The 23,116-nt window shown below is 29.4% G+C and overlaps 3 protein-coding genes and 1 non-coding gene across 7 annotated transcripts; 2 read left to right on the forward strand and 2 right to left on the reverse strand.

The window, feature by feature from the left end:
- Positions 1–3,650: 3,650 nt before the first annotated feature.
- Positions 3,651–9,118, reverse strand: Egl (Egl_like_exo domain-containing protein). Of its 3 annotated transcripts, none has more exons than XM_076382266.1 (8): positions 9,056–9,118; positions 8,278–8,458; positions 7,340–7,526; positions 5,776–7,270; positions 5,592–5,672; positions 5,247–5,491; positions 4,531–4,916; positions 3,651–4,454 (listed from the first exon to the last, which is right to left on the reverse strand). In XM_076382266.1, the coding sequence occupies exons 4-8, from the start codon at positions 7,180–7,182 to the stop codon at positions 4,093–4,095; spliced, it is 2,481 nt and encodes an 826-aa protein (XP_076238381.1). In that variant the 5' UTR covers positions 7,183–7,270; positions 7,340–7,526; positions 8,278–8,458; positions 9,056–9,118; the 3' UTR covers positions 3,651–4,092. The 3 variants fall into 3 exon arrangements, with proteins under 3 accessions (XP_076238381.1, XP_076238382.1, XP_076238383.1); XM_076382267.1 differs by having other exon boundaries at positions 8,806–9,078; XM_076382268.1 differs by lacking the exon at positions 9,056–9,118 and adding an exon at positions 8,628–8,765.
- A 2,428-nt stretch (positions 9,119–11,546) lies between these two features.
- Positions 11,547–14,858, forward strand: LOC143181377 (uncharacterized). The gene is made up of 4 exons (XM_076381758.1): positions 11,547–11,615; positions 11,783–13,962; positions 14,148–14,434; positions 14,553–14,858. Exons 1-4 carry the CDS (start codon positions 11,547–11,549, stop codon positions 14,720–14,722), a joined length of 2,706 nt encoding a protein of 901 aa, XP_076237873.1. The 3' UTR covers positions 14,723–14,858.
- A 127-nt stretch (positions 14,859–14,985) lies between these two features.
- Positions 14,986–22,895, reverse strand: Unc50 (Unc50 RNA binding protein). Of its 2 annotated transcripts, none has more exons than XM_076382628.1 (7): positions 22,113–22,895; positions 16,678–16,777; positions 16,462–16,613; positions 16,198–16,384; positions 15,980–16,113; positions 15,449–15,550; positions 14,986–15,373 (listed from the first exon to the last, which is right to left on the reverse strand). In XM_076382628.1, the coding sequence occupies exons 2-7, from the start codon at positions 16,767–16,769 to the stop codon at positions 15,237–15,239; spliced, it is 804 nt and encodes a 267-aa protein (XP_076238743.1). In that variant the 5' UTR covers positions 16,770–16,777; positions 22,113–22,895; the 3' UTR covers positions 14,986–15,236. The 2 variants fall into 2 exon arrangements, with proteins under 2 accessions (XP_076238743.1, XP_076238744.1); XM_076382629.1 differs by lacking the exon at positions 22,113–22,895 and adding an exon at positions 17,056–17,210.
- On the forward strand, positions 17,834–17,905 carry Trnam-cau (transfer RNA methionine (anticodon CAU)). Its single transcript has one exon. It is a non-coding gene; the product is annotated as a tRNA-Met (tRNA).
- Positions 22,896–23,116: the final 221 nt, after the last annotated feature.

Genomic DNA, 23,116 nt, shown 5'->3' on the forward strand with positions numbered 1-23,116 from the left:
GTTCTTTAAATAAACTTTACAATGTTGAAGTTTAATTAGAAACATTTTTATATTGAATGAAGGTGTATTTGCTAAACTGTTTCATAATTGAGTCGTTTATTTGCTAACTTGATTAATCGCACAAGCATAAATATTCATATTTATTTTCATGTGCTGACATTGTAATTATAAAAATTCAACAAGTAGAGTTAATAACAGTGGTTTATGAAAAGTAGAGTAGCAACATGCAAATCTTACTTTTTCAGTTGTGTAACTTTTGCAACATAAGTACTACATAGTGTTCATTATTGAGACATAGAGAATATTTACTGAGTGTTATTGAGCAATATCGATATATCTGAAATTTAATTATCCAAGTTAATTCAGAAATGTATTAAGGAGTATATAAAACAGCAGTAAATGCTAAAGGAAATAAAAGATTGTCTTCAACTTTTCAAACTGCTGAAATCGTGTTATTGAACAAAAGTGATATTCCGTGTGTAATTAGTATTCAATATGGTTTGATATATTGAACAAAAAGATTCAATTAAATCCTAAATCTTGAAGAAGTATTATAATTGCAATTGAATGATATCAATTTGCAACGTGTCTAAAAATTAAAGAAGTATTAAAGTTCACTCTTTAGTATTTCTACTACAATTTAAACAATCACATTCTAATTAACATAATGTGTTCTTGTCTTACAATTTAGATTTATTCAAGGCATACAGCTTAGAACTTCAAATTATACTAGTACGAAATAATGAGAATCGATTAAGTCTGAATATTAATCAGAATTGATGTAACTATAGAAATGTTTCTAGGTTTCTATGTTACATAATAAATTGTCTTCATAAAATTTGCATATACATTGTAATTTCTTGATTAAAAAAATAAGATCAAATATTTGAAATTAGATAGATGTTCTAGAAATTTATTAATTTTATTTTATAATTTCTAAAAATGAAGAATGAATTTTGAAAATTTAAAAATTAGATTCCAAATCACCTTTACTAAAAAGTTAAAAACAATAAATTTGTGCTATAATGTTCTATCTAAAAAATACAATGCAATTTATTTGTTATATTTGTTGATATCTATGAATGTGGATAACACTGTTAATACAAATTAGCATGTAAAGAAATGCTAATTTATTCAACTATATTAATTATGCAGAACACATTATACTATTAAGACTAATTAAAATTCAAAAGTATCTTGTTTTATATGGAGATTAAAACTATAAAAACATTTAAAAATGAAGTTGAAGAAGAATAAAGCCTTTTCAAGAAACAATTTGAAAAATTCATATCTTGATTATCTTTGGACAGGAATTTTAGGAATCATAGTCATGTAACCTGGTTCCCCTTGAACCACTTCATCTAATAATGATATAACATATCAATGTATAACATGAATGATACTAGCAATAAATGATAAGTAATTTGATCTGGAAAGGTGATATGAGAGTATGTAAAGTATTGGTAAATCAATGATCTTAATTATATCTTGACCTTATCAGATTCAAGATGGTAAAATGCCTAGTATGTGAATTTGATATCCTCTTTTAGTTATTTAATCATTTCCTCACCAATGATTGAGGTTTCATTTCTGAAACTTCCTGTAAAACTTAATTATAATAGAACTAGCTTCATTGTTCTCAATTTACTCAATCTAGCTACTTAGATTCGTAGTTTTTAAGATTATCACTATTCTTGAATAAAAGGATTTAAAAAACAGGGTTTCAAACTATTTATTTATATTATTTATATATGAAAAATGATTCCTATAACAGTCAATATATGAGCCATTCACAAACCAAATTGATCACCTCTACTTTTTGCATGTTTTAGAGTTTTAGTGCCAGAGCACTTGATTGATGCTTAACATTTTATATTTAAAATAAGTATAATTACTTTTGTTTTGTGGAATTAATCGATTTGACAAATAAGTAGCTCATATTTTAATAAAAATGTCAGCGTACAATAAAGAATCAATATAATCATCAAATTTTAAAATGGAATCGCATATTTATTTGTTCATACTGTCATATGCATCAAAACAAGTTTAATGTGTACATTAAAAAAAATTTTTTTTGAACTTAAAATAGTTCAAACATTGCGATAACTATTACATGATCATCCCTGCAAATCTTACATAAAGAAACCATTCTAACTAAAATGTTTATTACATGTTTTTCCAAATATGTCTTCCTTTTGGAATAAATTAGTCATTGTTAATAACATCCTCTACTACTTGTGATAGTTTTGTCAAATTTTTTAAATTGTATACATATTTCTCGTTAAAACAACTTAAATGCATTATTAGAAATGAGGCAGTTCAATCTAACTTTAACCATAACATTCTATTGGTCAGTGTTATCTTTAAAATGAAAATAGCAGAACGTATTAAATCAGTATAGTGACGATAAATATAGAACAATATTAACAGGCTTACTTCTGTCGAAAACCATACTGTAAGTTATAGATTAAAAATTGCATCGCTTTTATAGTCACATCGCAATAACGATACACTTTAAAAAGATATTACAATTATTGCCTGTATTATAAATTTAATATAACTTCCTATTTGCAAAGAATTGATTACTGAACAAAAGGGAAACAATGCAAAAGGATTATCTAAAAAGTTATTGCCTAAACTTTTTGAAGGATAAAGCTCCATCGACAAATGTTCTCTATAGCCTTCTTTAAGAAGCATCTTCATAAATAACAATTTTTAGATATGTCTACACTCTTTGAAAGAAATGTTAATAAAATTTCAAAACAATGACTAATATTAATCAGTATGCCAATGTACAAATATAAATTAAGCAGCTGTGTTACATTATAGCACTGAAAAGCATTGCATTAAAAGCAGCTGTACTTTAATTCGATTATATTTATAACTATAATTCATATGACATTTTTTAAATGTACTTCTACTACATATGTATACAGGGTGAAGTTGCTTAGTTTTTATTTCGTAAAATATTTACTTCTATGAAAATATTCCTTTTATGATGCAGTAACCAAGTTTCAGTGTTTTAAAAAGTTAGCCCATCAGTGGTCCACTGCATCTTAAAGGGAATATTATCATACAGAACAGTATGTAACTAAGAAACTAAGCACTCTTAATATATATGCACATGAACTTTTTTCAATCTAGAATTTATCCTTCAAGAATACTTTATATTCCTATTAACACCCTGTATGAGTACATATGTATAGTTAAAAGAAAAAAAATCTGCAAAACTTTACTTATTACTTCAGCAATTGTCATAATACGACTTGGCACAAATATGTTTTTAAACAGATTACGAGTACATAAAATTACAACATACATATTTGTACTTATTATAAAAACAATTTCGTTTTTCATATCTATATGCATCTTTGTCTAAAAAGGATTTTATCAAAAATATTTTCTGCTAAACGGAAAATATTGTCACTTGTATTTACGAAAAATACTTGTTTAAGACAGTGATTTTAATGCAGCACTTCACATATAAGACTAATTTTTCTTGTATACAACATAAATCTACTACCTCATGTTGACACAAAATTGATTAAAATTCATTAAAATTCATTGAAATTCATTAAAAATCATTAAAATTCATTAAAATCGATCAAGGCAACATTAAAATATTCCAATACTTGAATTGTTTTATAAAAGAACAGTATTAGTACCTTAATCCTGAATTGTAACATAAGTTACTCGAAGAAATTAATTTCATCAAATATACTTCTTAATAAACAAATATTGATTAGTAACTGAATATCGCTGTATATACTTCGATTAATTCTTTCTTATACTCTTGCAAAGAAAGGTAATCTATTAGAAAGTGAATATCTTACAATACTGAATTTTTTTGCTTTCTCGAGAAGCACATTTTTCCTAAATTCTGATTACTATAGCATCAGATTTGGAAAAATAAATATATTCAAAGATTTTTAATTGATTGTTGTAATTGAATATTACAATTTTGTCAAACTGCATAAAATAGATCAATTTTTACCTACTCCTTTCCTTTTTCATCATCCAGTCGAGTTCTTATAAAAACGTAGTAATGGCAACTTTGTTTACCTACCACCACTTTCACAGCAGCTATGACATCTACTTTTTTGGCGAATTTAATAAATCTATATGTTCCTTTTCCTCCTCCGTAAGAAATATTTTGGTAATTACTATATCACCTGTACTATACGTTTGGCAAGCCACGCTACTTCCTGTATTGCGATCTGTTCGTAGGCTTTTATTTTTATCGCGACATGAACATACACATTTCGTCGGAGTTACATCCGCACTGCTCGATGAAAACTGATCACTTGCAGAACCAGTGATAGCCGTAAGAATAGCTTCCAGTTTTTCGATCTTCTCGAATCGGTCCATTCGTTCGTCAGAAAGAATTTCATCCACCATCTGCATCGATTCAGTGAGGCTTGGGGTGTCAGAGTTTCTCGGCGATAATATTCCACCTTTAAACAAAAATATCGTGCTTTACATAGTTCAAATAATATTAAAGAACAATTTATTTGTTGTAGAATAATATACCTGAATGCGAATTCTCAGAGGTATAACTTTCCATACTATGGTATTCTGAATCCTCAACTTTATCTTCTTCATCGTCATCGCTGCTATCTCCTTTATCCTGGCCCATATTCTCAAGTTTCTCTAATTTCCTTGCAACTTTGTAGCTGCCCTTCAATTTCTCCTTTTCGTCTTCTGTTAAATCTAAGTAACGCAGAAGACGTATCTCACGATTGCTCAACACAATGTTTTTGGTTGTTGCTTCCTCCATTCTTCTCTTTAAGTCTGCAACTTCTGTTTCTACCTTTCGTTGCTTTTTACGTGTCTTCACTTCTGTGGGTTTAATATGCATTTGAATTTGTTCTTCGCACAGTTCCGCAAATAGACCTTGTACTTCTGGTTTTATGAGCCTGGAATGATATTAAAAGCAAGCGGAGAATATTGTTATTAGCTGGAAAATGTTTAGTACAATTTTAACAAATATTTACTAGATGATCCCATAAGTAATACTACTTCCTGTCTTACACTTTAATCCAAAACGTTACGAATCCTTCAAAGAGCCTCAAAATTTATCTGATAGATAGAAAATGGTCGTAGATTATAGTCAACAGAACTGTGACTAAAAATAATAGTACACATTAATTTCTTTGCAAATATAATGGTTCAGAAACATTATTTATGGGATCACCTAATACTTTCTTCAATATAATCATAAAACCATCAGTGTCAGTAAGTCATACTTAGCCATAGAAACATATATCTGTGGAACCAAACTTAGAACATCGCTACTAGCATAAATGAGCATATCTCGTGTTAGTGGTCGCCGACACCAGTATCTTTGATTATAACGGTAGATATTTTTCAACTGTTCCTTTAATGGATTAGAAGGAGCACCATAAAGATCACATAATGTATTCAAATTAACATTCTTAACTTTATATACAGGTTTCCCAGTTTCTTGAAACTGAAGCACAGCATGAGCTGCCTAGAAATGTAAAAATATTATCGTTTTTAAAAGAATACATTTTTTTATTATTTTACTAGTTCAAATCTAGTTGATTATTTAATAGTTACAAATGAAATACCTGTGTATCGAAAACATTATTTAACATAATCTTGAACTGTCCATATAAATTGACGCTGTCGTTCCTACAATCGTGAATTACCTGGAATATTTAAATATCAAAATACAAAAACTAAATAAGTAAAGAAAAATTTGAATATAGAAAATAAAATGTATTATTCAATTATTAATATTTTGTTACTCACTTTAGTAACGTTTGGGTGCTCTAAAAGTTTTTGAAGCCCCCCAGCTTGGACAAGATTAGGACACGTAAATAAATCGAATACATATGCTTGTCCGGACATCGTACCAATTTGTATAAGTGTCAACTGTCCATTGACTCCTAAATTTATGCCTTCGCAATCAAATGAAACAACAACTTTGCCATCAGGGGGAGGTTTTCGAGGATTGATTATGTCTTCAATAATTTGAAGACTTTCCTTTGGACTTACAACTACTCTAGTTTGTTGCAATACTTTTAACTTCCACGCATCTCCCATTTGTGCAATCTGCAAACTACGATCTTTCTCTGTATTATCGGCCAAGGTCTTCATCACAAGCGTATTTATCCTTTGTTTTAAAGTTTGCTGCTGTAAGCTTACTGGAGGAGAGCTGTTGTTACTTTCGTTCAACTGAGAATAAGAATTTTGTATGGAATTAACCTGATTTGTTGCACTGGAATTAACAGATTCTGAATTAGTTACTGGCTGTAACGGTTGAATAGTATTTGGCTGAACTTGATTCGTGTTTGTTTGACTTGCAGTAGTGCTATTTTGATTTCGTGTAGAGTTTGCAACTTTTGCTTTCGCCTTTCCCTCTATTACAAAAGATTTTGGTTTTCCGATTAATGTTACCAGATTGCTCTGAACATGGAACGTGTCTGGGAACATTTTTACAAATGTACATAGATCCTGTGGGGTCTTAAATATCGAGGTCCAATTTTCATAGGAGAATTTATCATTAACTATGTTGAACATTTGATCTACAAGAATTGGACCCTTCTGTTCAATACATTCGCAAAGAAAATTTAATAATTTTGCAGTAACATCTGGATCTATGGGTATATCGGGCTCTAATTTTAATGGAGGTTCTGGTTTCATGCCTTCATACTGTTTTAACATAACATTATCTTCAGTAACTATAAAAGCATCAGGATATTTCAAAAGAAAGTCTCTAAATTCTTTGTAATGTTGGCCAGAAATATGTCTGACTTCTGGCGAAGCTTGAGACCGATGTCCCAGAAGACTTTTAATCGGTACTTCTGTACCCACTCCATATTGCATTAACTTATTTGTAAAATATTCTACAGCCTCTCGTGCATAATCACGTTTCCCACCTAATTTACAACCATTTTCTTCTTCCGTAACTTGTTGGAAGGTATTCACGGTCACGTAATCACCATTAATACGAAAAAGCATTGGATACTGAGCTAAAAACTTTTTAAGACCACTTTGGGATCCACCAGCTATTTGACGCATTTCTTTCGTGAATCCCTTAGCTCCAAACTGACAGCTTAAGTCGTGTAATGTACGTGGACCACCTTTATCCACAAGAAGTTCGAAGAAAAATAAAAGTGTCATATTTCGAACAGTCTCGTACTCAGAACTATCCATTTTTCTATCTTATCAGTTGCTTTCAATATATATATGTATATATACTTTTACTATTTACAATCCCTGAAGGATGACGTCATGATACATCCTAAAAATGATGTAAAGAGCAATGTTTAATAATGTAATAAAGATGTAACTTTAAATGAAGTGTATTTACCATCATGATAATCATCCAATGCTAAGGATAAAAGCATTGAAATAAATTATTGCCATCGTTTAAAGTATATTATTATAGGCATTTCATTAGTAATGCTTTAGCAGAGGAAAAGGCACTTGTTTTAGTATTAATTAAACTCCGATGAATATACAATTGCACAGCCACCATACCAGAGGAAAAATTAGATCTAAAATTCAGAAAAGAACATTTAATTAAATATGTACAGCTGAATTTAGCTAATCTTAATTTTAAATGCTTATCAATATGAATTATCTTCACGTTATCACATTGTTGACGGTTTACAGTAATGTTTGCATAAATTCCAATGGAGTTGTTACGCTTAAATTCCAATGACTCATTGTCAGCCCTACTATTCATTATTTCGAGGGTCTGCATAATCTAAACTCTTTGAAACCTATTTGAACTCTAGCTGTTTTTTGGAATAGTGTCTCAACCTGTTACGCAAGAATTCCAATGCGAATCCCCAGATTCTATTGGAATTTAAGCGTATACTACTAAATTATGAAATAGATTTTGTTTTTCAGAGAATATGTTAAATATGTACTTAATCAAAACAATATAAGTATTTTATTAAACAGTCTTTCATTAACTCCTCAGCACCAGCGCAATTCTGTCTGAAAAAGTACTGTGCAAACAGAAAAGAAAATTACAGGATTAAAAAGTTTGTTTGATTTTCATTTATCACTTTAAATTAAGTGATTTATACATATTTTATAATCAATGAAGAAATAAACCCATAACATGGTGCATATTATATGCATTGGAAAATGATATATGTAGAAATTGAAGTCTATATGAAATATTGAGCCCTATGTTGAGGAGTTAAAAAATGAGAAACACAAATTCATGTCTTCAACATTCTGCAAATGAAAAACACTGATTCACTGTTGTCAACAATGTGTTAAATAAATACGAACCTTAAATACTTAAACTTCTTTTACACTTAATTCCCTTTTCATTAATATCATACACTTTGTATAAAATAGGAACATCATAAACTTTGCCTTGTCTTCCCTTTTCGTAAAATTGTTGAGTTAGTAGAAATTGATAATATTGGTTTCCTTTAATTGCAGCTTACTATACTATAATCGTCAAAACCTGGCAAACACGAAGCATTAATATTAATCATACATACCAAACTGATAATTATGAATAAAGACTTAATGTTAAATAATGTTAAATAACTGAGAGAACATTTGATTTCAACAAAGTAGAGGAGCATTACACGAAATATCTATTGAACAGAGGCTTAAAATTGTCCGCTTACGATAAGAATAAATATCAATAAACAAATATTTTTGCGCTGCAGAGGCAGGAATTAATCGTCCCACAATTTATTAAAGTGTCACAGTGGATATCGTCTAGAAGACATATGTCCGTGCATTAATTCGCTGCATTAGGAGAATACTGTTGTGTAATTTGACATTGAGCGGTATGAAAATCACCTCTGATTAATAAAATTCCAATTAACTGCAGCGCATATCGATCACATAGATCCGAGAATCGGCGATATCTGAATTTTCAGATATCACAGGTCAAACAACTCTGACATAGATTTAAAATACCACACGAACAAACACCAATGCTTCCGATATGTAACCGTACACTGTCCGTTAAGCATTCCTGAACTTCTTTTTTTTCCCTCAATGAATAATGATAATTAGCTATGATGTTTTGTTAGACGCTTATTTATACCTTGCCTAATAGTACGTGGTGAAAAATTTCGGTCATCCGCCAATGTGGTGCACTGTGCAATATATCATTCCACACATTGATGCATATCCAATTAATCCTCACCTGGTAAAACAGACACGAGAGGGAGTGTTAAAAAAAGAAAAATAACTCTCTCAAAAAATGATAACAATTGTAGCGACTGGCCATTTATCTTTTACTGGATTTAAAAACGACTCTTTGACGCAGACTTTGATTTTACTGTTCTTTATTAATTACGAAAAGAATATATACAGTATGAATTAAAATGCATACATAAATTGCGTATGTTTTATCAACTAGCTTATATTGAGATTAATAACACATTTCGACAAATATTTGTTTATATTTATTTATATTTTGGATAATGCATTCAGTAGTGGTAGTAGAAGTACAAGAAACTTTTGTTAGAAGAAACTTTATGTTTCTGTATTTGTGCTTGTGATATTATTATAATACATTTTCTTGAATGAACTCCGAAGTACTGATTATCATAGTATTCTAAGGAAACTAAAAATATAGTTAGAAAAATGGTGAACAGATTTGTAGAGTGATAACTATTAAATATGTGTAAACCATGCAAACTTGAGGATTGTTGCGAATCTGCGTAGTCGAAAGTGGTCGAAAACTAGAAGAATGGAGGAACCATCGGCCCCTTCCACTCATATTTAAATGAATTCCGCTCGACAGGGATTCTCATGATATTGTATCGGGTAATGAAAAAAATTCTGTCACTCTTAAAGTTACAGTAAACTTTTGTTCATTAATTAATATTGAACTACTACTCTTCCCTATCGAGAAGATTGTTTACCAATTTTATTTTTATAAAACTCAGATTTTTTATTATAATATAAATGACTTTTTAATTTTAAAAGCGACAGAACTTTCTTGAATATATTTATGTAGCTCTAAACGCTCTAAGGCAAAACAAGCTATGTCACATTTTCAAAAAATTCGAGTTGAGACCTTAATATAAATGTAGGATATTGAATTTATATTTTCAGAAAGAAGAAAGGGCATTGGAAGGACTTTTTCACTTAGAAATAAGGGTTCAAGATACAAGTTCATAGAACAGTATTAAAGTTAAGAACTTTAAACACTATTATTTCGAAAACAAAAATAACATGTGACTTGGGTCATTTTATCTTACAATTACAGCCTATATAGCATATAGACGTCTTAAAAACGTCTTAAAGACATCCAGTAAAGTCCGAAAAATGTTCAAAAACGTTTGGACAGTGGTTTAAAACACTGGGTCAAAAGTGACCCTGAGTTCGTTGATTCTGCACATAAATATAAAACAGTCCGTTGTCCAAGGGTTAAAGACGTTCAAATTGCGTCTATAAAACGTGGAGACAAAAAATAATGTCTTTAAGACGTCTAAATAACGTCCATAAGACGTTCAGGCAAAGAATAGACGTCTTTAAGACGTCGTAGTGTGTCTTTAAGACATCTTATGGACGTAAATTTCAGAAGTCTTTCAGTCTATGCTGTTGCATGATTTTAAAACATTCAAACTATAAGACGTTCAGACATAACAAATATCACTCAGTTACTTAGATCCAATTGAGTAATTATCAAAGTATTCGAATATTTATAGATCTGAGCATACTAAGAACTCTAATATTCATATAAAAATATTATGTTAATACCTTTAAATAAAACTACGATTAAAAGAACGTTTAACCGCGATAGCTAAACAATTATGAATTAAGTGAATGAGAACCCAATCAATGATCGTCACGTGATCGTTACCACGTGGTAATTCGTTTAGTTCAGGTTAGTCGGAACCGCCAAGTTTGCGCAGTCTATCCATCTTCCATAATGCTTTAATTATCTAAAAAGTTATATTACATTATTACATTAGTAGCTTGAATATCTCAATCATAAGCTTTTCTTTCATGTTTTATTTTTTTTCATTGTTAGGGAAGTATCTGTAAAATATTAATGAAAAAAAAGAAGATATTTTTTATCTCATATAAATTACAGTGTTAGTTGTTTGCTTATTTTTTTGTAAGATTTTGGAATGTCTATTTATCATTTTAACTGAAATAGCTTAAAGTGACAGTAATTAGGGATCTTCTGCTCTATATATTGCACTCCATTCTAACAGTTTCAAATTTCGCTCCAAATTTATGTATCAAATTAAAATATCACTAGATAGTAACTATTTCACATAATAAAATAACACTAAAAATTTTCACATTAAGTTGGCAACGTTTCTATTTCGAATCATTTGTCAACAAATGTATTTGAAATTAATAGCTAACAAAAGTGCACGCACAGTATGATAAATGGAAACTGTTGTTAAAATATATGCCAAATAGATTGTAAGAAAGTGATAAAAAGACTTTTGCCTTTAAGAAATTTCTATGAATGTAAGTATTAGGAAATATACGCGAAGAAAGAATAACGAGTAACAGTTGTTGAATGAAAAAATATTTTTAATACTTTGATTATTAGTTTAGATTAGAATATGTATCAGATTTGTAATGAAGATGAATTCGAACCAAGAATTACGCCGAAACCTACGTCTAAGCTGGATGTAAGTTTTTGTAGAGAACAAAATAATATCTAGCTTATTTAAAAAAGTTTAAACTTGCTATAACATAAGATCTTTCATTTGTATTTTAATATTATATTTCAATACGAGAAATGTATTTTAAGACCAACACAATTAACATATTTAATCTCTATCACTTTTAATTTCAGTGTTTTGCAGTACCATTAGTTCCCGAAGTTTCTTTAATATTCGATAAACCTTCAACATGCAAGACTATAGAACGTAAAAGTTTTCCATCACCATCTTCAGAACCTAACGATTCAGCAAGTAGGAGAAATGTTTCATCTCCATTAAATGCTAATGGATCTTATGCAGCATGGAGAGAACAAAATTATTCATGGAGACTTCCAAGTTCAAAAGTCAATAACTGCACATCTCCTAAAGTTCAAAGTACTAGACCTTACTCAACAGAAGATGGTTCTATACATGGTCAAAGAGAATCTAGAGATAAGTATTGTACTTTTAAAACAGATGTTTCTAACGATGCAAAATATAGAGAACAGACACGCAATCAAAGTAACGATAACTCATACAAACGTAATTATGAAAAACACGAAGGTAACGTAGCATATAGCCAAAGAAACCAAACTATGAAAACTCAATGCAATAATACAATGAAACATGCTGACGTTGCATCTACTACACCACATGTTAGAACAGGTACAAATGGTGATAATTATGCTGTTAATGAAAAGGAATATTCTCCTTTATTATATAAAAGAAAATTAATAACCCACAGTCCTGAGCAACAAAAAGTTTCATTGAATGATTCAATCAACGAACCATATATACAAAATTTATCAATTAATCCAAGTACACTGAAAAGGAATGATTTTCAATTACCGCATTACTTAGGACAGCAGTATCCTTATTTTAATATGAACACATATCCGTTTCCACAACTTCATCCTTATGCTAATCACAATGCAGAGAATCAAGAAACAGTGAGGAATTTACTGCAAATTATAAATAATCAAAGCGAGCAGATTAAGTCTCTTCAAATACAAGTAGACAGGTTATTGAAAATGCAAGAAGAAAGTTATAAGGAGAGAAAGAATTGCTCTTGTTCGTCTCAGTTATATCAACAAAGTAATCAATTATTTACAAATTCCAATAATGATATGAATACATCCAGTTGTATTAGAGAATCACAAAATTCTACAAGAAATATGTATCAAAATGAATCTTCAAAGGACAAAAGGAAAGAAAGTTCTATTGAAAATGAAAGTGTGAACCATAATGAATTGATATTAGCAGAAGCACAATCAAGAAAAGCTTTCATGGAACAAAAAGTTTCCATCGGTGTAATGACTAGTTTCGAATTCACTGTACAGAATAGTCCCTTTATTGAAGACTATGAAAAAAATGATAGTCAACAGAAAAAAGAAACTCTGAAAATGTGCAATAATGTTGGTCTTTGTGACAGCAGTGAATCGTTAAGAAGGTACAAAAATTCCTTCACTCGAATACCTAGTGCACCACTGGAAAATATAGTAGAAGATTCAGAAAGTTACATGTCATCAAGCCAGCAACAAAGTAGTAACTTAAATGCAAGCGTATCTATAAAAGATTTAGAAAAACAAGCTTCTATGGACATTCGAAGGGAAACAGACATTTACAGATCTGAATCTCCTAAATACAGAAATGTAACAACAAAATTAAATCAATCTGAAAATAGTACAAAAAGACATTTAGAAAGAATTGATAATGGAGATGCCAGAAATTATGAAATTATGAAAACACCAACGGTGCCAAAAAATACTACAGACTATGCTAATGTTCCAGGAACTGGTTGTAGAGCAAATATCCAGAGTAACACAGATCAATATACAAAGTTAAATACGCAAAAGGATACTGATTCTGTGAAAACAAACAGTTCTGTAAGTACCTCTACAGATTATTGTAAAGATCGCAGAAAAGAAAATCAAGCTATTGGTGCTAAACGAGGTAGCTGTGTTGAAGACAGTTTAATTTTAAATGGTGGTGATTTAAGAATTAACGAAAGACCACCTAGTCCAGAACCTAGTATTCATGTTGATATGAATGAATACTCCAGTGATGACGATAGCGAAAAACTTAAACGTAGTTCCAAAGTCGGTTGGACTTTTTATAACAATGTACTTGGTCAAGTAAATCACTTGCTACAAAATTCTTGTGTCATAGACGAACAGCAGAAAGATAAGAAGAAAGAAATTCAGATTGAACGAGATGAAACTGAAAATAGAGCAGTATTAGATACTGTAAAAAATGCTACGTTGGAACAACTTAAGAAACTGGGAATCAGCTTAAGTGAGAATCCGGAACATAAAGAATTAAACAATAGTAACAAGTATGTCTTAAATTTGTATATTTTTATTATGTGTAAGTAATCTCGATTATCTAAATTCTGTTGACTCTAATATAATTTCATAACTTATTGATCATGTATTAAAATTCACAAGCTTAGTCAACATAATTTTAGATAATTGAGCTTTTATTATATGTAATAAATAAATTTAATTATCTGTTTGAAAGGATGGGATTTGACCTATCGTTTTATCCACGTTTGGATTACCAAGCAAATATGACACACACTACGAGTGCAGTAAACGAAACAAATACAAGCATGCATATGAAAGCTTTGGCTTTAAAATATTTGACAGATGAACAGCTTTCTGAACTAGCAGTGCAGAGACAAAGTTCAGCATCTGTGAAACATCTTATGCTTGGCAACGTACAGGGTACTAACATGTCTTTTGCTACAATGCGTTACTTAGAAAGATATCAACTGCTTCCAGGAAAGAACAATGCTCAAGCAGAAGGTAAAAATGAATTAAAATAGTTTGTGATTAATCTATGTTAAGTATTTTTTAATTAATTATTAAATAAGATTTAATAATCAAAGAACTAATTTCCTTTTTTTTCTTTTTTGCTTCATAGACATTGGTAAAATACAAGCCGAAGTGCCTCCAAAGACTGACTTAAAACTAGGAAATCCAAAAAGTAGTCCTGCAATGCAACGTTTCCCTTTTAGTCAAACACCTAGGACAACTTGTCCTAGTAAAATTCTAGACATATCGACGTTAAAACAGCAACCTAAGCTTTTATAAAAATTGATATCAGTGTATTTAATACAAATTTTAATAATTTCATAATTTAACTTCATATTTTACTTTTACGTTATTTATATTATATACATATACATATACATATACATAAGGAATAGATAGTTTCTGGAACAGAGTATTTTCGTAAGCATTTGACGATATAAAAATTGTATGTACAATATTTATATGACTATCGAAACTTTGTATAATACTTCGTAAAAGTTTAAAAAATCGATAGATTTAACTGATTGTTATAATATGTAGGTATAAGATTTCTACTGTCCTAACTTTGTTATTAACAATTTATAATCGATAATGATTTATTTAAATAAAACCTTTTTAAAAACGAACATACCTTTTTGTAATTAATAAGATAAATGCTTCTAATCATTCCAGAATTTCTTTAACAATTGACTAAAGTTTACTAAACTTTTGTGTACAAAAATGTATTTTAACATTTGAATTAGGCATGTCAATAGTTTGAAAGAAATTTTTATTATAAAATATCAAATGTTATTTAAACAACTCGATAGTGATAGAATTCCATAACTAAATGACTAATATTGATACCTGCACACAGTGTCATAATGTACAATAGAAATGTTATTGGTAATGTTGACAATATTATGTGCGTCTTGTGAAGTATTTCAATACCTAAAACAAAGTTGTAGTTTCACCAAACGATTAATCAACACCTATTTGTAGAATTTGTATAATTTTTCTACTCACTTGTGTAACCCAAGAACGTGATATAGATGTAATAGACAGCAGCTACTAACCAAATTGTATTTCCAACAAATCGCGATGAAAATGTATCATAATTTATAAAACCTAGCAACAAATAATTCTGAATTAATTTTCAATCAATTTTTCAATAAAAAGCAATAAATATCTTTCTATGAATAAATTAAATACAGTGAGATGTGCTATAATGATGATGCTGTAATAGTTTTTATTATTAAAATCAAAGTATTACAACAATCATAGAAATATAATCAGTAGACTACAGATTTGTATGCACTTATGGATATTTTAAATGTGTAGAAAGATACAGAATGCATAGAATATTCAATAATACACAAAATATGAAAAGCAAAGTGCAGATTATTGTACTTTAAAGATGAACAAAATTTTGATGTAGATCTAATTTCTTTAATTATGTTTATGAAAATATGAAACTGTATAAAAATCTGCAGGCTAATAATTAGTAATTATGCTGATTCTTTCGCTTGTAATATAATAGAAATAGGAAGATCTTACCATTATACAAAAAAAGTTGTACAATATGAAGAATAACTAAAGGTGGAAAGAATGCATTCAGATGAATATCAAATGCGTAACCCCATTCTACATCTTGAGTATGATCAAATCTTAAATAATGGTTTGTTATAAACCTGCAAACAAGGAAACAGTTGTACACAAACTCTATAAATAAAAATGAATGTTAACATATTAAAAAAATGTCTGTATAATTTTACCAGAATATCGTGGCTACTATTAGACCAACTACAAGGTAGTCAATAAATATCATATAAAATAGTAGCTTTATAAATTGGAAAAATCCTAATCCCAAGACTATAGTAAAACCAATAGAAGATATACACAGACAACACATTAGTAGTACCAAAACTGCAGGATCATCTCTTGCAAAGTGTGACTTTGTATCTAAACAAAATTCCAATCATTATACATTGAACATTATGGTATTGCACCAGTATTTCATTGCAAATGAAATAACATACGTTTTCTACTTTGAAAATTTCTATACACTTTTTGTGGCGATATAAATAAAAAAATCATCTGCCATAAGGCAAATTCAAAATCCATTTGCTCGAATTTTAATAGTTTCCTTAAATATTTATAACATTTTGTTGCAGCACCCATACAATCTTGTCTAAAACAAATAGTTAATATTAACAAATAATTAATGAATATTATAAATAAACACAATTTTATACCTGTATGTTACTGGCATTGGCAAATTTGAACCGAACTCATTTGGTCCAGGCGAATTACATCTGCTTATTGGCGGTGATGTGGAGTACTTCATATTTAAACCTATTTAAATAAAAGTAATTTTAATAAAGAGTAATCAATATTTTACAAAAATTAAACATTATCAAAAGGAAAGAAGACAATTGCAATGACAAGCACAAATTTATTCTACGTATTTTAGTTTAAGATAATCAAGTTTATCTTTTAAACCAAGTAATTATTTGTTGAAACTTTACTGCAATAATTCGGTACATTTACTTATTCTTTATTTTATCATGATACACAATCTTTTATGCTGTCAATCAGCTTATCATTTATTACAATAGGTTATGTTTACATACTTTTCAATCACTGCACCACGAACATTCGTCTTCGATATCTTCGAGCAACAATTCAGTTAATTGTAACGAACAATCATTTACAAAGATAATAATGAGAACAGTTCACACAAAATATCAATCTCAACTTTCAAAATCGAGATGACATAAATCGTGATGGCTATTGGCTACTCAACCTGATTCAATTTCAACCACTGTACAGATATTTAGCGGCTACTAAATATTTATATCTTTCGTTATCATATGCATTATGTTTTAGAAAGAAAAAAAATACATGAATTTAAATTATAAGTAGGAAAGTAAATGAATAAAACTGAATATTGTAATATGAACCATTCATTTGCTAAATCGATTAACTCTACCAGACAGAATATTTGTATTTTTTCAAAATATAAAAAATTAAACGTCAACTAAGTGCTTTGGCACTACAATTTTTAAAAATTCAGAAAGTAGAATTAATCACTTTGGCTTGTGAAAGGCTCATATACAGGGTGTCGCAAGCAACTGTCATCACAAAATTTTAAAATTTCTAAAATTTTACAAAAAATAATATTAAACAAATTTAATTATCTTCCATGAACTTAACATTGTTTTCTTGCATTTTTCTCTGAATCCTGATTTATGAAAGTAATGTTGAATATAATTCAACTTTTGATGCATACAATTTTCTATAAAGCTTAAAAATAGTCCTGACATTTTGTGACATTATTATTTGATCAAATATTGTTTAATGTCCAAATATTACTGTCGAATTAAATATTATAATGCCATGAAATCAACAAGCAGAGTGGCGCAGTGGAAGCGTGCTGGGCCCATAACCCAGAGGTCCGTGGATCGAAACCACGCTCTGCTAATAGAGAAGACAATCTTTTAAAGATTCTAAATTTATTTATTACTTTTTATTACTATTACTAACTACATCTAATTTATTTATTATTGCTAATTATAAAATACGTATTATTAAGTTATATACACTTCCCACTCAAAAAGTGGGAGCACGTTAAGTTTTCGAAAGAAATAATATCCTCATGTTAAGTAAATATTTTATTTATAATATTATCTTTTTATATTACAGAAATTGTAATTCATTATAATTAAAACTAAAAGCAACACCAGCATATTTATGAAAAATTTTGTCTCATCTGAAAAGCGAGAGGTGCTGCAAACTGACCTTTAAATATCTTTCCTAATTTTTATGATAGAAAAAATGACAGAAAAACATTGTTTGGATTGAAGGGATAAGTACCTATGATAAGCAAAAAATTTATTGTAAGGTCATTTTTTCTGAAATTTCAAGAACATCGATGTTTTTTTAATGCGGTTACATATTTTTTTCATTACATGATAGTTGAGGTCAAAACGAATCTAACTATCCACAATGCAATGACCTTTACTTCATCTTAAATATAAAAAATTCATAAAAATCAATACACCACACTTTATAATTTTTTAAAATTGGTATTTCGGATGGCAGTGTCCCATATAACATATAGAAGTCTTCAAAATGTCTTAAAGACATCCAGTAAAGTCCTAAAAATGTCCAAAAGACGTCTTCGAAACATTTTAAGTTACAAATTAGTATATCCTTAGGAAGTCTTAAAAGACATTTATAAGACATCTTTAAGACGTTCAAATAACGTCTATAAGACGATCAAACAAAAAATAGACGTCCATAAGCCTTTAAATTTCGAAAATCTTTAAGATGTACGTTGTCGTATGTTTCAAGACACCTAAATTATATGAGGCATAAAATGGACATAAAATAGACATCTTCAAGACGTCGTATACAATCTGGGATAGATATTTCACATTTACAGCACGTACCCAATTTTTACGAATTTTTGTACTTAAGGTCACATGAAGATAATTAGACTGCTCTTGACCTCAGGTCTTATATTATCATAAAAAAAATGTAGTTACATTTAAAAAACATCGACGATGTAGAAATCTTCAAAAAAGGGACCTCGAGAAAAATTTGTTGTCCATCAAAACATAAAAAAAAGAGGGAAAATTATCGTATTTGAAAGATGAATCAAATTCTTATGTAGATTCCATTTCTTGATGGTTATGAAAAATATAAAATTGCACAAAAATCCACAGTCGACTTTTACACTCAGGACATATTAAATAATCGTTATTCGATAATTAAAAAAAAACTATAAATGCAGATGTTCTTAAAGTTTGGTACATATATTTATTCATTTATTGTGTATTTATATTATGTACAAAATAGTCTCCAACCACATAATGGACGCAACAAATGAACCTGTTATGTACAAATATATGATTACAGAGACATCAAAAATGTTCACACATCAGACATAATAGTATACGTATAGTTGAATTACGACTTAACACTGCACATGAATTAATATTATAGCTATTACATATAGCTTCGTGTCTTTCTTTTCATGTGATAGGATATTATTTATGTATATGTCGTTTCTCATAAATCGCATACCATTCTTACGCATTTCCTATACATATTGCATGTATATGTATATGTATACGTATACATATACAGTGTGACTTTTCTAAGACTAGAATTACAAACATTTCTATTGTCTTTGATAATATAAAAAAGTCGAAAATAAAGAAATAGATATTTTTCCGATAATCCTCGAGTCCTTTTTCATGAAATTCAGAACATATTTTTGATATGGGCAGAATATTCAAATTTGTTTCACAAGCATATTACTTCGCGGGAAATTTCTGTAACGCAACATTTGAAATAGTGTTAAAGATGGAATTGAAGTACGCAGGCGCGCAACATGCTCCTTCTTTCAAATACAATCTTACGAAAACCGATATTCATAATATGGAAGATTTGAATATTTTCTTCTACTCTTCATATAATTCTATTTGAAAGAAAAGTTTCTTTATGCTATGGAATTCTAAATTTTTAATTTTCCTACTTTTTAGCGAGATCATACAATAAATGTATGTTTTTATTTGTATCAATGAAATAAATATAGATTTTAGTTTAAAAGAAAACTTCTCGAGAAAAAATTGTATACTATGTCCTCCTAAACTTTTTGTTTTTGTATCATCACAAGTAACAAAAAACATTTCTAATTCCAGTTTTAGGGGTTTCACCCTGTATATAATAAACTATCGTATCAATACATTTATAAAAATATGCGTGTACCTTTAAAAATGATGCACTTTAAATCAAGCACGCTACGCTAAATTATATATGTATTGTATGTATGTATCCATGTGTGTATATGTAAATACACAATGCTCAACGTTGGTTTATTCTGCATATCTACACCCTAGCAGAGAATAAACCAACGTTTGATCAAGCTTAGTAGGCTGCGAATCTTTATGTAATCATGGGAAATTTTATCATACAAAAATTACAGAATCCACACAACCTGGAAAAATGTATAAAACATCGAAAGTTGAATATTTGGAGGTTTAAATAAATTTTTAATTGGATATCTTTTTCGTAATTGTGTTTATGAGAATAAAAGTTTGCATAAACATCCGCAGCCTACTTATTAGTATTTCAAACTCTTTGATTCAACCGATAAAGAATACAAGAGCTCTTCGACCGATTTTCAATTGCATGAACTTCTTTTTTGCGGAAACTGGAAGATATCAGTAGATACAAAAGCATTCATTGATCTTTACATACATATAAATATGTTAAAAGGCACTGAACGTACAACGAGTTCGTCCGCAATGTAACTGATACACTATATGACGCTGTATTACAAGTATTACAGGAGCAACATTGGATCGACAAGAACATTTCTTGTTTCTTTTTATTTCTCTTGAAATTAACAATATGTATTATTTTGCTTTAGGCGTCAACGAGCCAATTGAGTAGTTTTTTGTAATCTGAACTCAATGTTTGTTTGGAACATATGGAATTGTTTTTTCGCTAAGGAAAAATTCCAAAATGAATATTTGTTAATTTAATAGAAGGCCACAGCATTACCAATGTTATAAGGAAATCAATTGAATTATACAAAAGAATGATGTTTCTGTAAGCAACCACAGGAACATTGTGAATGGTTTTCTTTGGACCCGAATACAGATATTGGTTTTACAGCGATAGAATATATAGGGTGTTCCATTTAAATTGACACAACTAAATATCTCGTAAATAGCTAGTTAAAAAACGGAAACTGGAGTATGGGTTCCGTGATTTCAGGGGAAAACTAAAATGGTTTTTTAATGAGTAGATAGTTTCAAGATCAATTCAAGGTCAACCTTCCTTTTTTTATTTGGAATCTGTATTTTACGTAAAAATGCAAACCACTTTTGTCTATTAAAATACCTAGAGAATGAACTATAAAATTAGCGATTTTTCAATCATTTTTAATTTGAATTTAATCAATTTTAGAAAAAAATTGCAAGACACAGAAACTGTTTATTTTCTTATAAAGCTCTAGAAATTTGTTCATATTTTCTTAGCAACTTTTCGTTTTTTATTATTAATTAAGTTAGCAAAAGATTATGAAAAAATTTTCGAAGATTTATAAGGAGAAAATAAACAGTTTTTGTTTCTTGCATTTTCCCTGGTAGAATTCAAATTAAAAATAATTAAATGAAAAATCAATAAATTTATAGTTGCTTCTTTAAGTATTTTAAAAAACAAAGAAGTGTTTCAGACAAAAATTGTTCATATTTTTGGGTAGAATAGGAGTACAAAACAGAAAATATAGGTTTCCATTTTAAAAAAAGAAAAAATTGACTTTGAAATGATCTTCAAAACGCCCACGCGCTAAAGTCGTCTTAATCTCCCCTCAAAATTATGGTACACGTGCTCCAGTTGTTTTTTCTTTAATTAGTTCTTTAGGGGATATTTTATTGTGTCAATTTAAATGGAACACCCTGTATAGGTCGTACTTAATATACTTATCGGTAATTCATGTCACATTCGACACGATTGTTTTGCAATACAGTTCCTACATTTGATATATGGACTTTTCGTATGTACAGTATATATATGCGTTTTGTTATTTAAAAATATTGCATACACATATTTGTTACTTGAAACTGTACACAGCATACAACATGATAAGGCTCGTTTAGATTAGTCAAGTTACCTGAATGCAAGTATTTTTGGATAACGACTCGACTTGGAATACTCCTTCAAGTTTCTATTTTATTTTCAGGCTCGTTCAAATTAGTCAAGTTACTTGAATTCAAGTGATTTGATGCAACTTGCCCACTGTGAACCTTTTTTTCACTTGACATGAAATATCCTTTCAAGTTTCTATTTTGTTTGCAGGCTCTTTTAAATTACTTAAGTTACTTGAATTCAAGTGATTTGATATAAGTTCCCCATGGTAAACTTTTTTTCCCTCGATTTGAAATATCCTTTCAAGTTTCTATTTTGTTTTCAAGCTCTTTCAGATTGACCAAGTTACTTGAATTCAGAAGACTTAGTATGCAAGTGATTCAATGCAACTTGACCAATGTGAATTTGTTATTTTACTTGACTTAAAATATCCTCTGAAGCTTCAAACAAAGTTGAGGTCCTCTTAACCTTTTCTTGCCTTAAAATACATATTAATTAATACGTACTACCTTGAGATCAAGCTGTTCAAATCCAAGTGACTTGATTTCAAGTAACTTGGTCAATCTGAATGAGTCTTTCAAGTAACTTGACTTCTGCAAGTGCAAACTTGTTATGAAACTACTCGAATCCAAGTGACCTAAATGCAAGTAACTTGACTAATCTGAATGAGCTTCTACGATCATCACAACTGGCAACTTGAAACTCAACAGTTACTCAATTTTGTTAGCATAACATGTCAATTACATATATATTGATAATAATGAACAGTCAATATATTAGATTTGCTACACAGCAAGTTCAAGTATTTGAAGGATATTATACTGTTACGTTTGCAAGATTTCATTTTGATCAAAGATAGTTGAGTACAATACTTTATTTAATAGTATGCACGACATGACTCGTTTCTTATATTATCTAAACGTTTTTGTAACACAATAGTCCTACAAGATGGAAAACGAATGAAACGTTTGCAATATACGGCCAAGACGTCGACGCAAAAATGTTTTGAACGTTTGAAACATCTAGTTT

This window comes from Calliopsis andreniformis, chromosome 7, assembly GCF_051401765.1.
Source record: "Calliopsis andreniformis isolate RMS-2024a chromosome 7, iyCalAndr_principal, whole genome shotgun sequence".
In the NCBI taxonomy this organism is placed as follows: domain Eukaryota; kingdom Metazoa; phylum Arthropoda; class Insecta; order Hymenoptera; family Andrenidae; genus Calliopsis; species Calliopsis andreniformis.

Bases quoted from the DNA above. Each gene is read 5' to 3' on its own strand.
- Egl (XM_076382266.1), bottom strand. From the start codon at position 7,182: ATGGATAGTTCTGAGTACGAGACTGTTCGAAATATGACACTTTTATTT. The intron at 5,673-5,775 runs GTGAGTAACAAA...TAAATATTCCAG, and splicing joins AGCACCCAAACGTTACTAAA to GTAATTCACGATTGTAGGAA. The intron at 5,492-5,591 runs GTATTTCATTTG...TTACATTTCTAG, and splicing joins ATAATGTTTTCGATACACAG to GCAGCTCATGCTGTGCTTCA.
- Unc50 (XM_076382628.1), bottom strand. From the start codon at position 16,769: ATGAAGTACTCCACATCACCGCCAATAAGCAGATGTAATTCGCCTGGA. The intron at 16,114-16,197 runs GTAAAATTATAC...CCTTGTTTGCAG, and splicing joins ATAGTAGCCACGATATTCTG to GTTTATAACAAACCATTATT. The intron at 15,551-15,979 runs GTAAGATCTTCC...ATTTGTTGCTAG, and splicing joins ACAACTTTTTTTGTATAATG to GTTTTATAAATTATGATACA.
- LOC143181377 (XM_076381758.1), top strand. From the start codon at position 11,547: ATGTATCAGATTTGTAATGAAGATGAATTCGAACCAAGAATTACGCCG. The intron at 11,616-11,782 runs GTAAGTTTTTGT...TTTTAATTTCAG, and splicing joins AACCTACGTCTAAGCTGGAT to TGTTTTGCAGTACCATTAGT. The intron at 14,435-14,552 runs GTAAAAATGAAT...TTTGCTTCATAG, and splicing joins GAACAATGCTCAAGCAGAAG to ACATTGGTAAAATACAAGCC.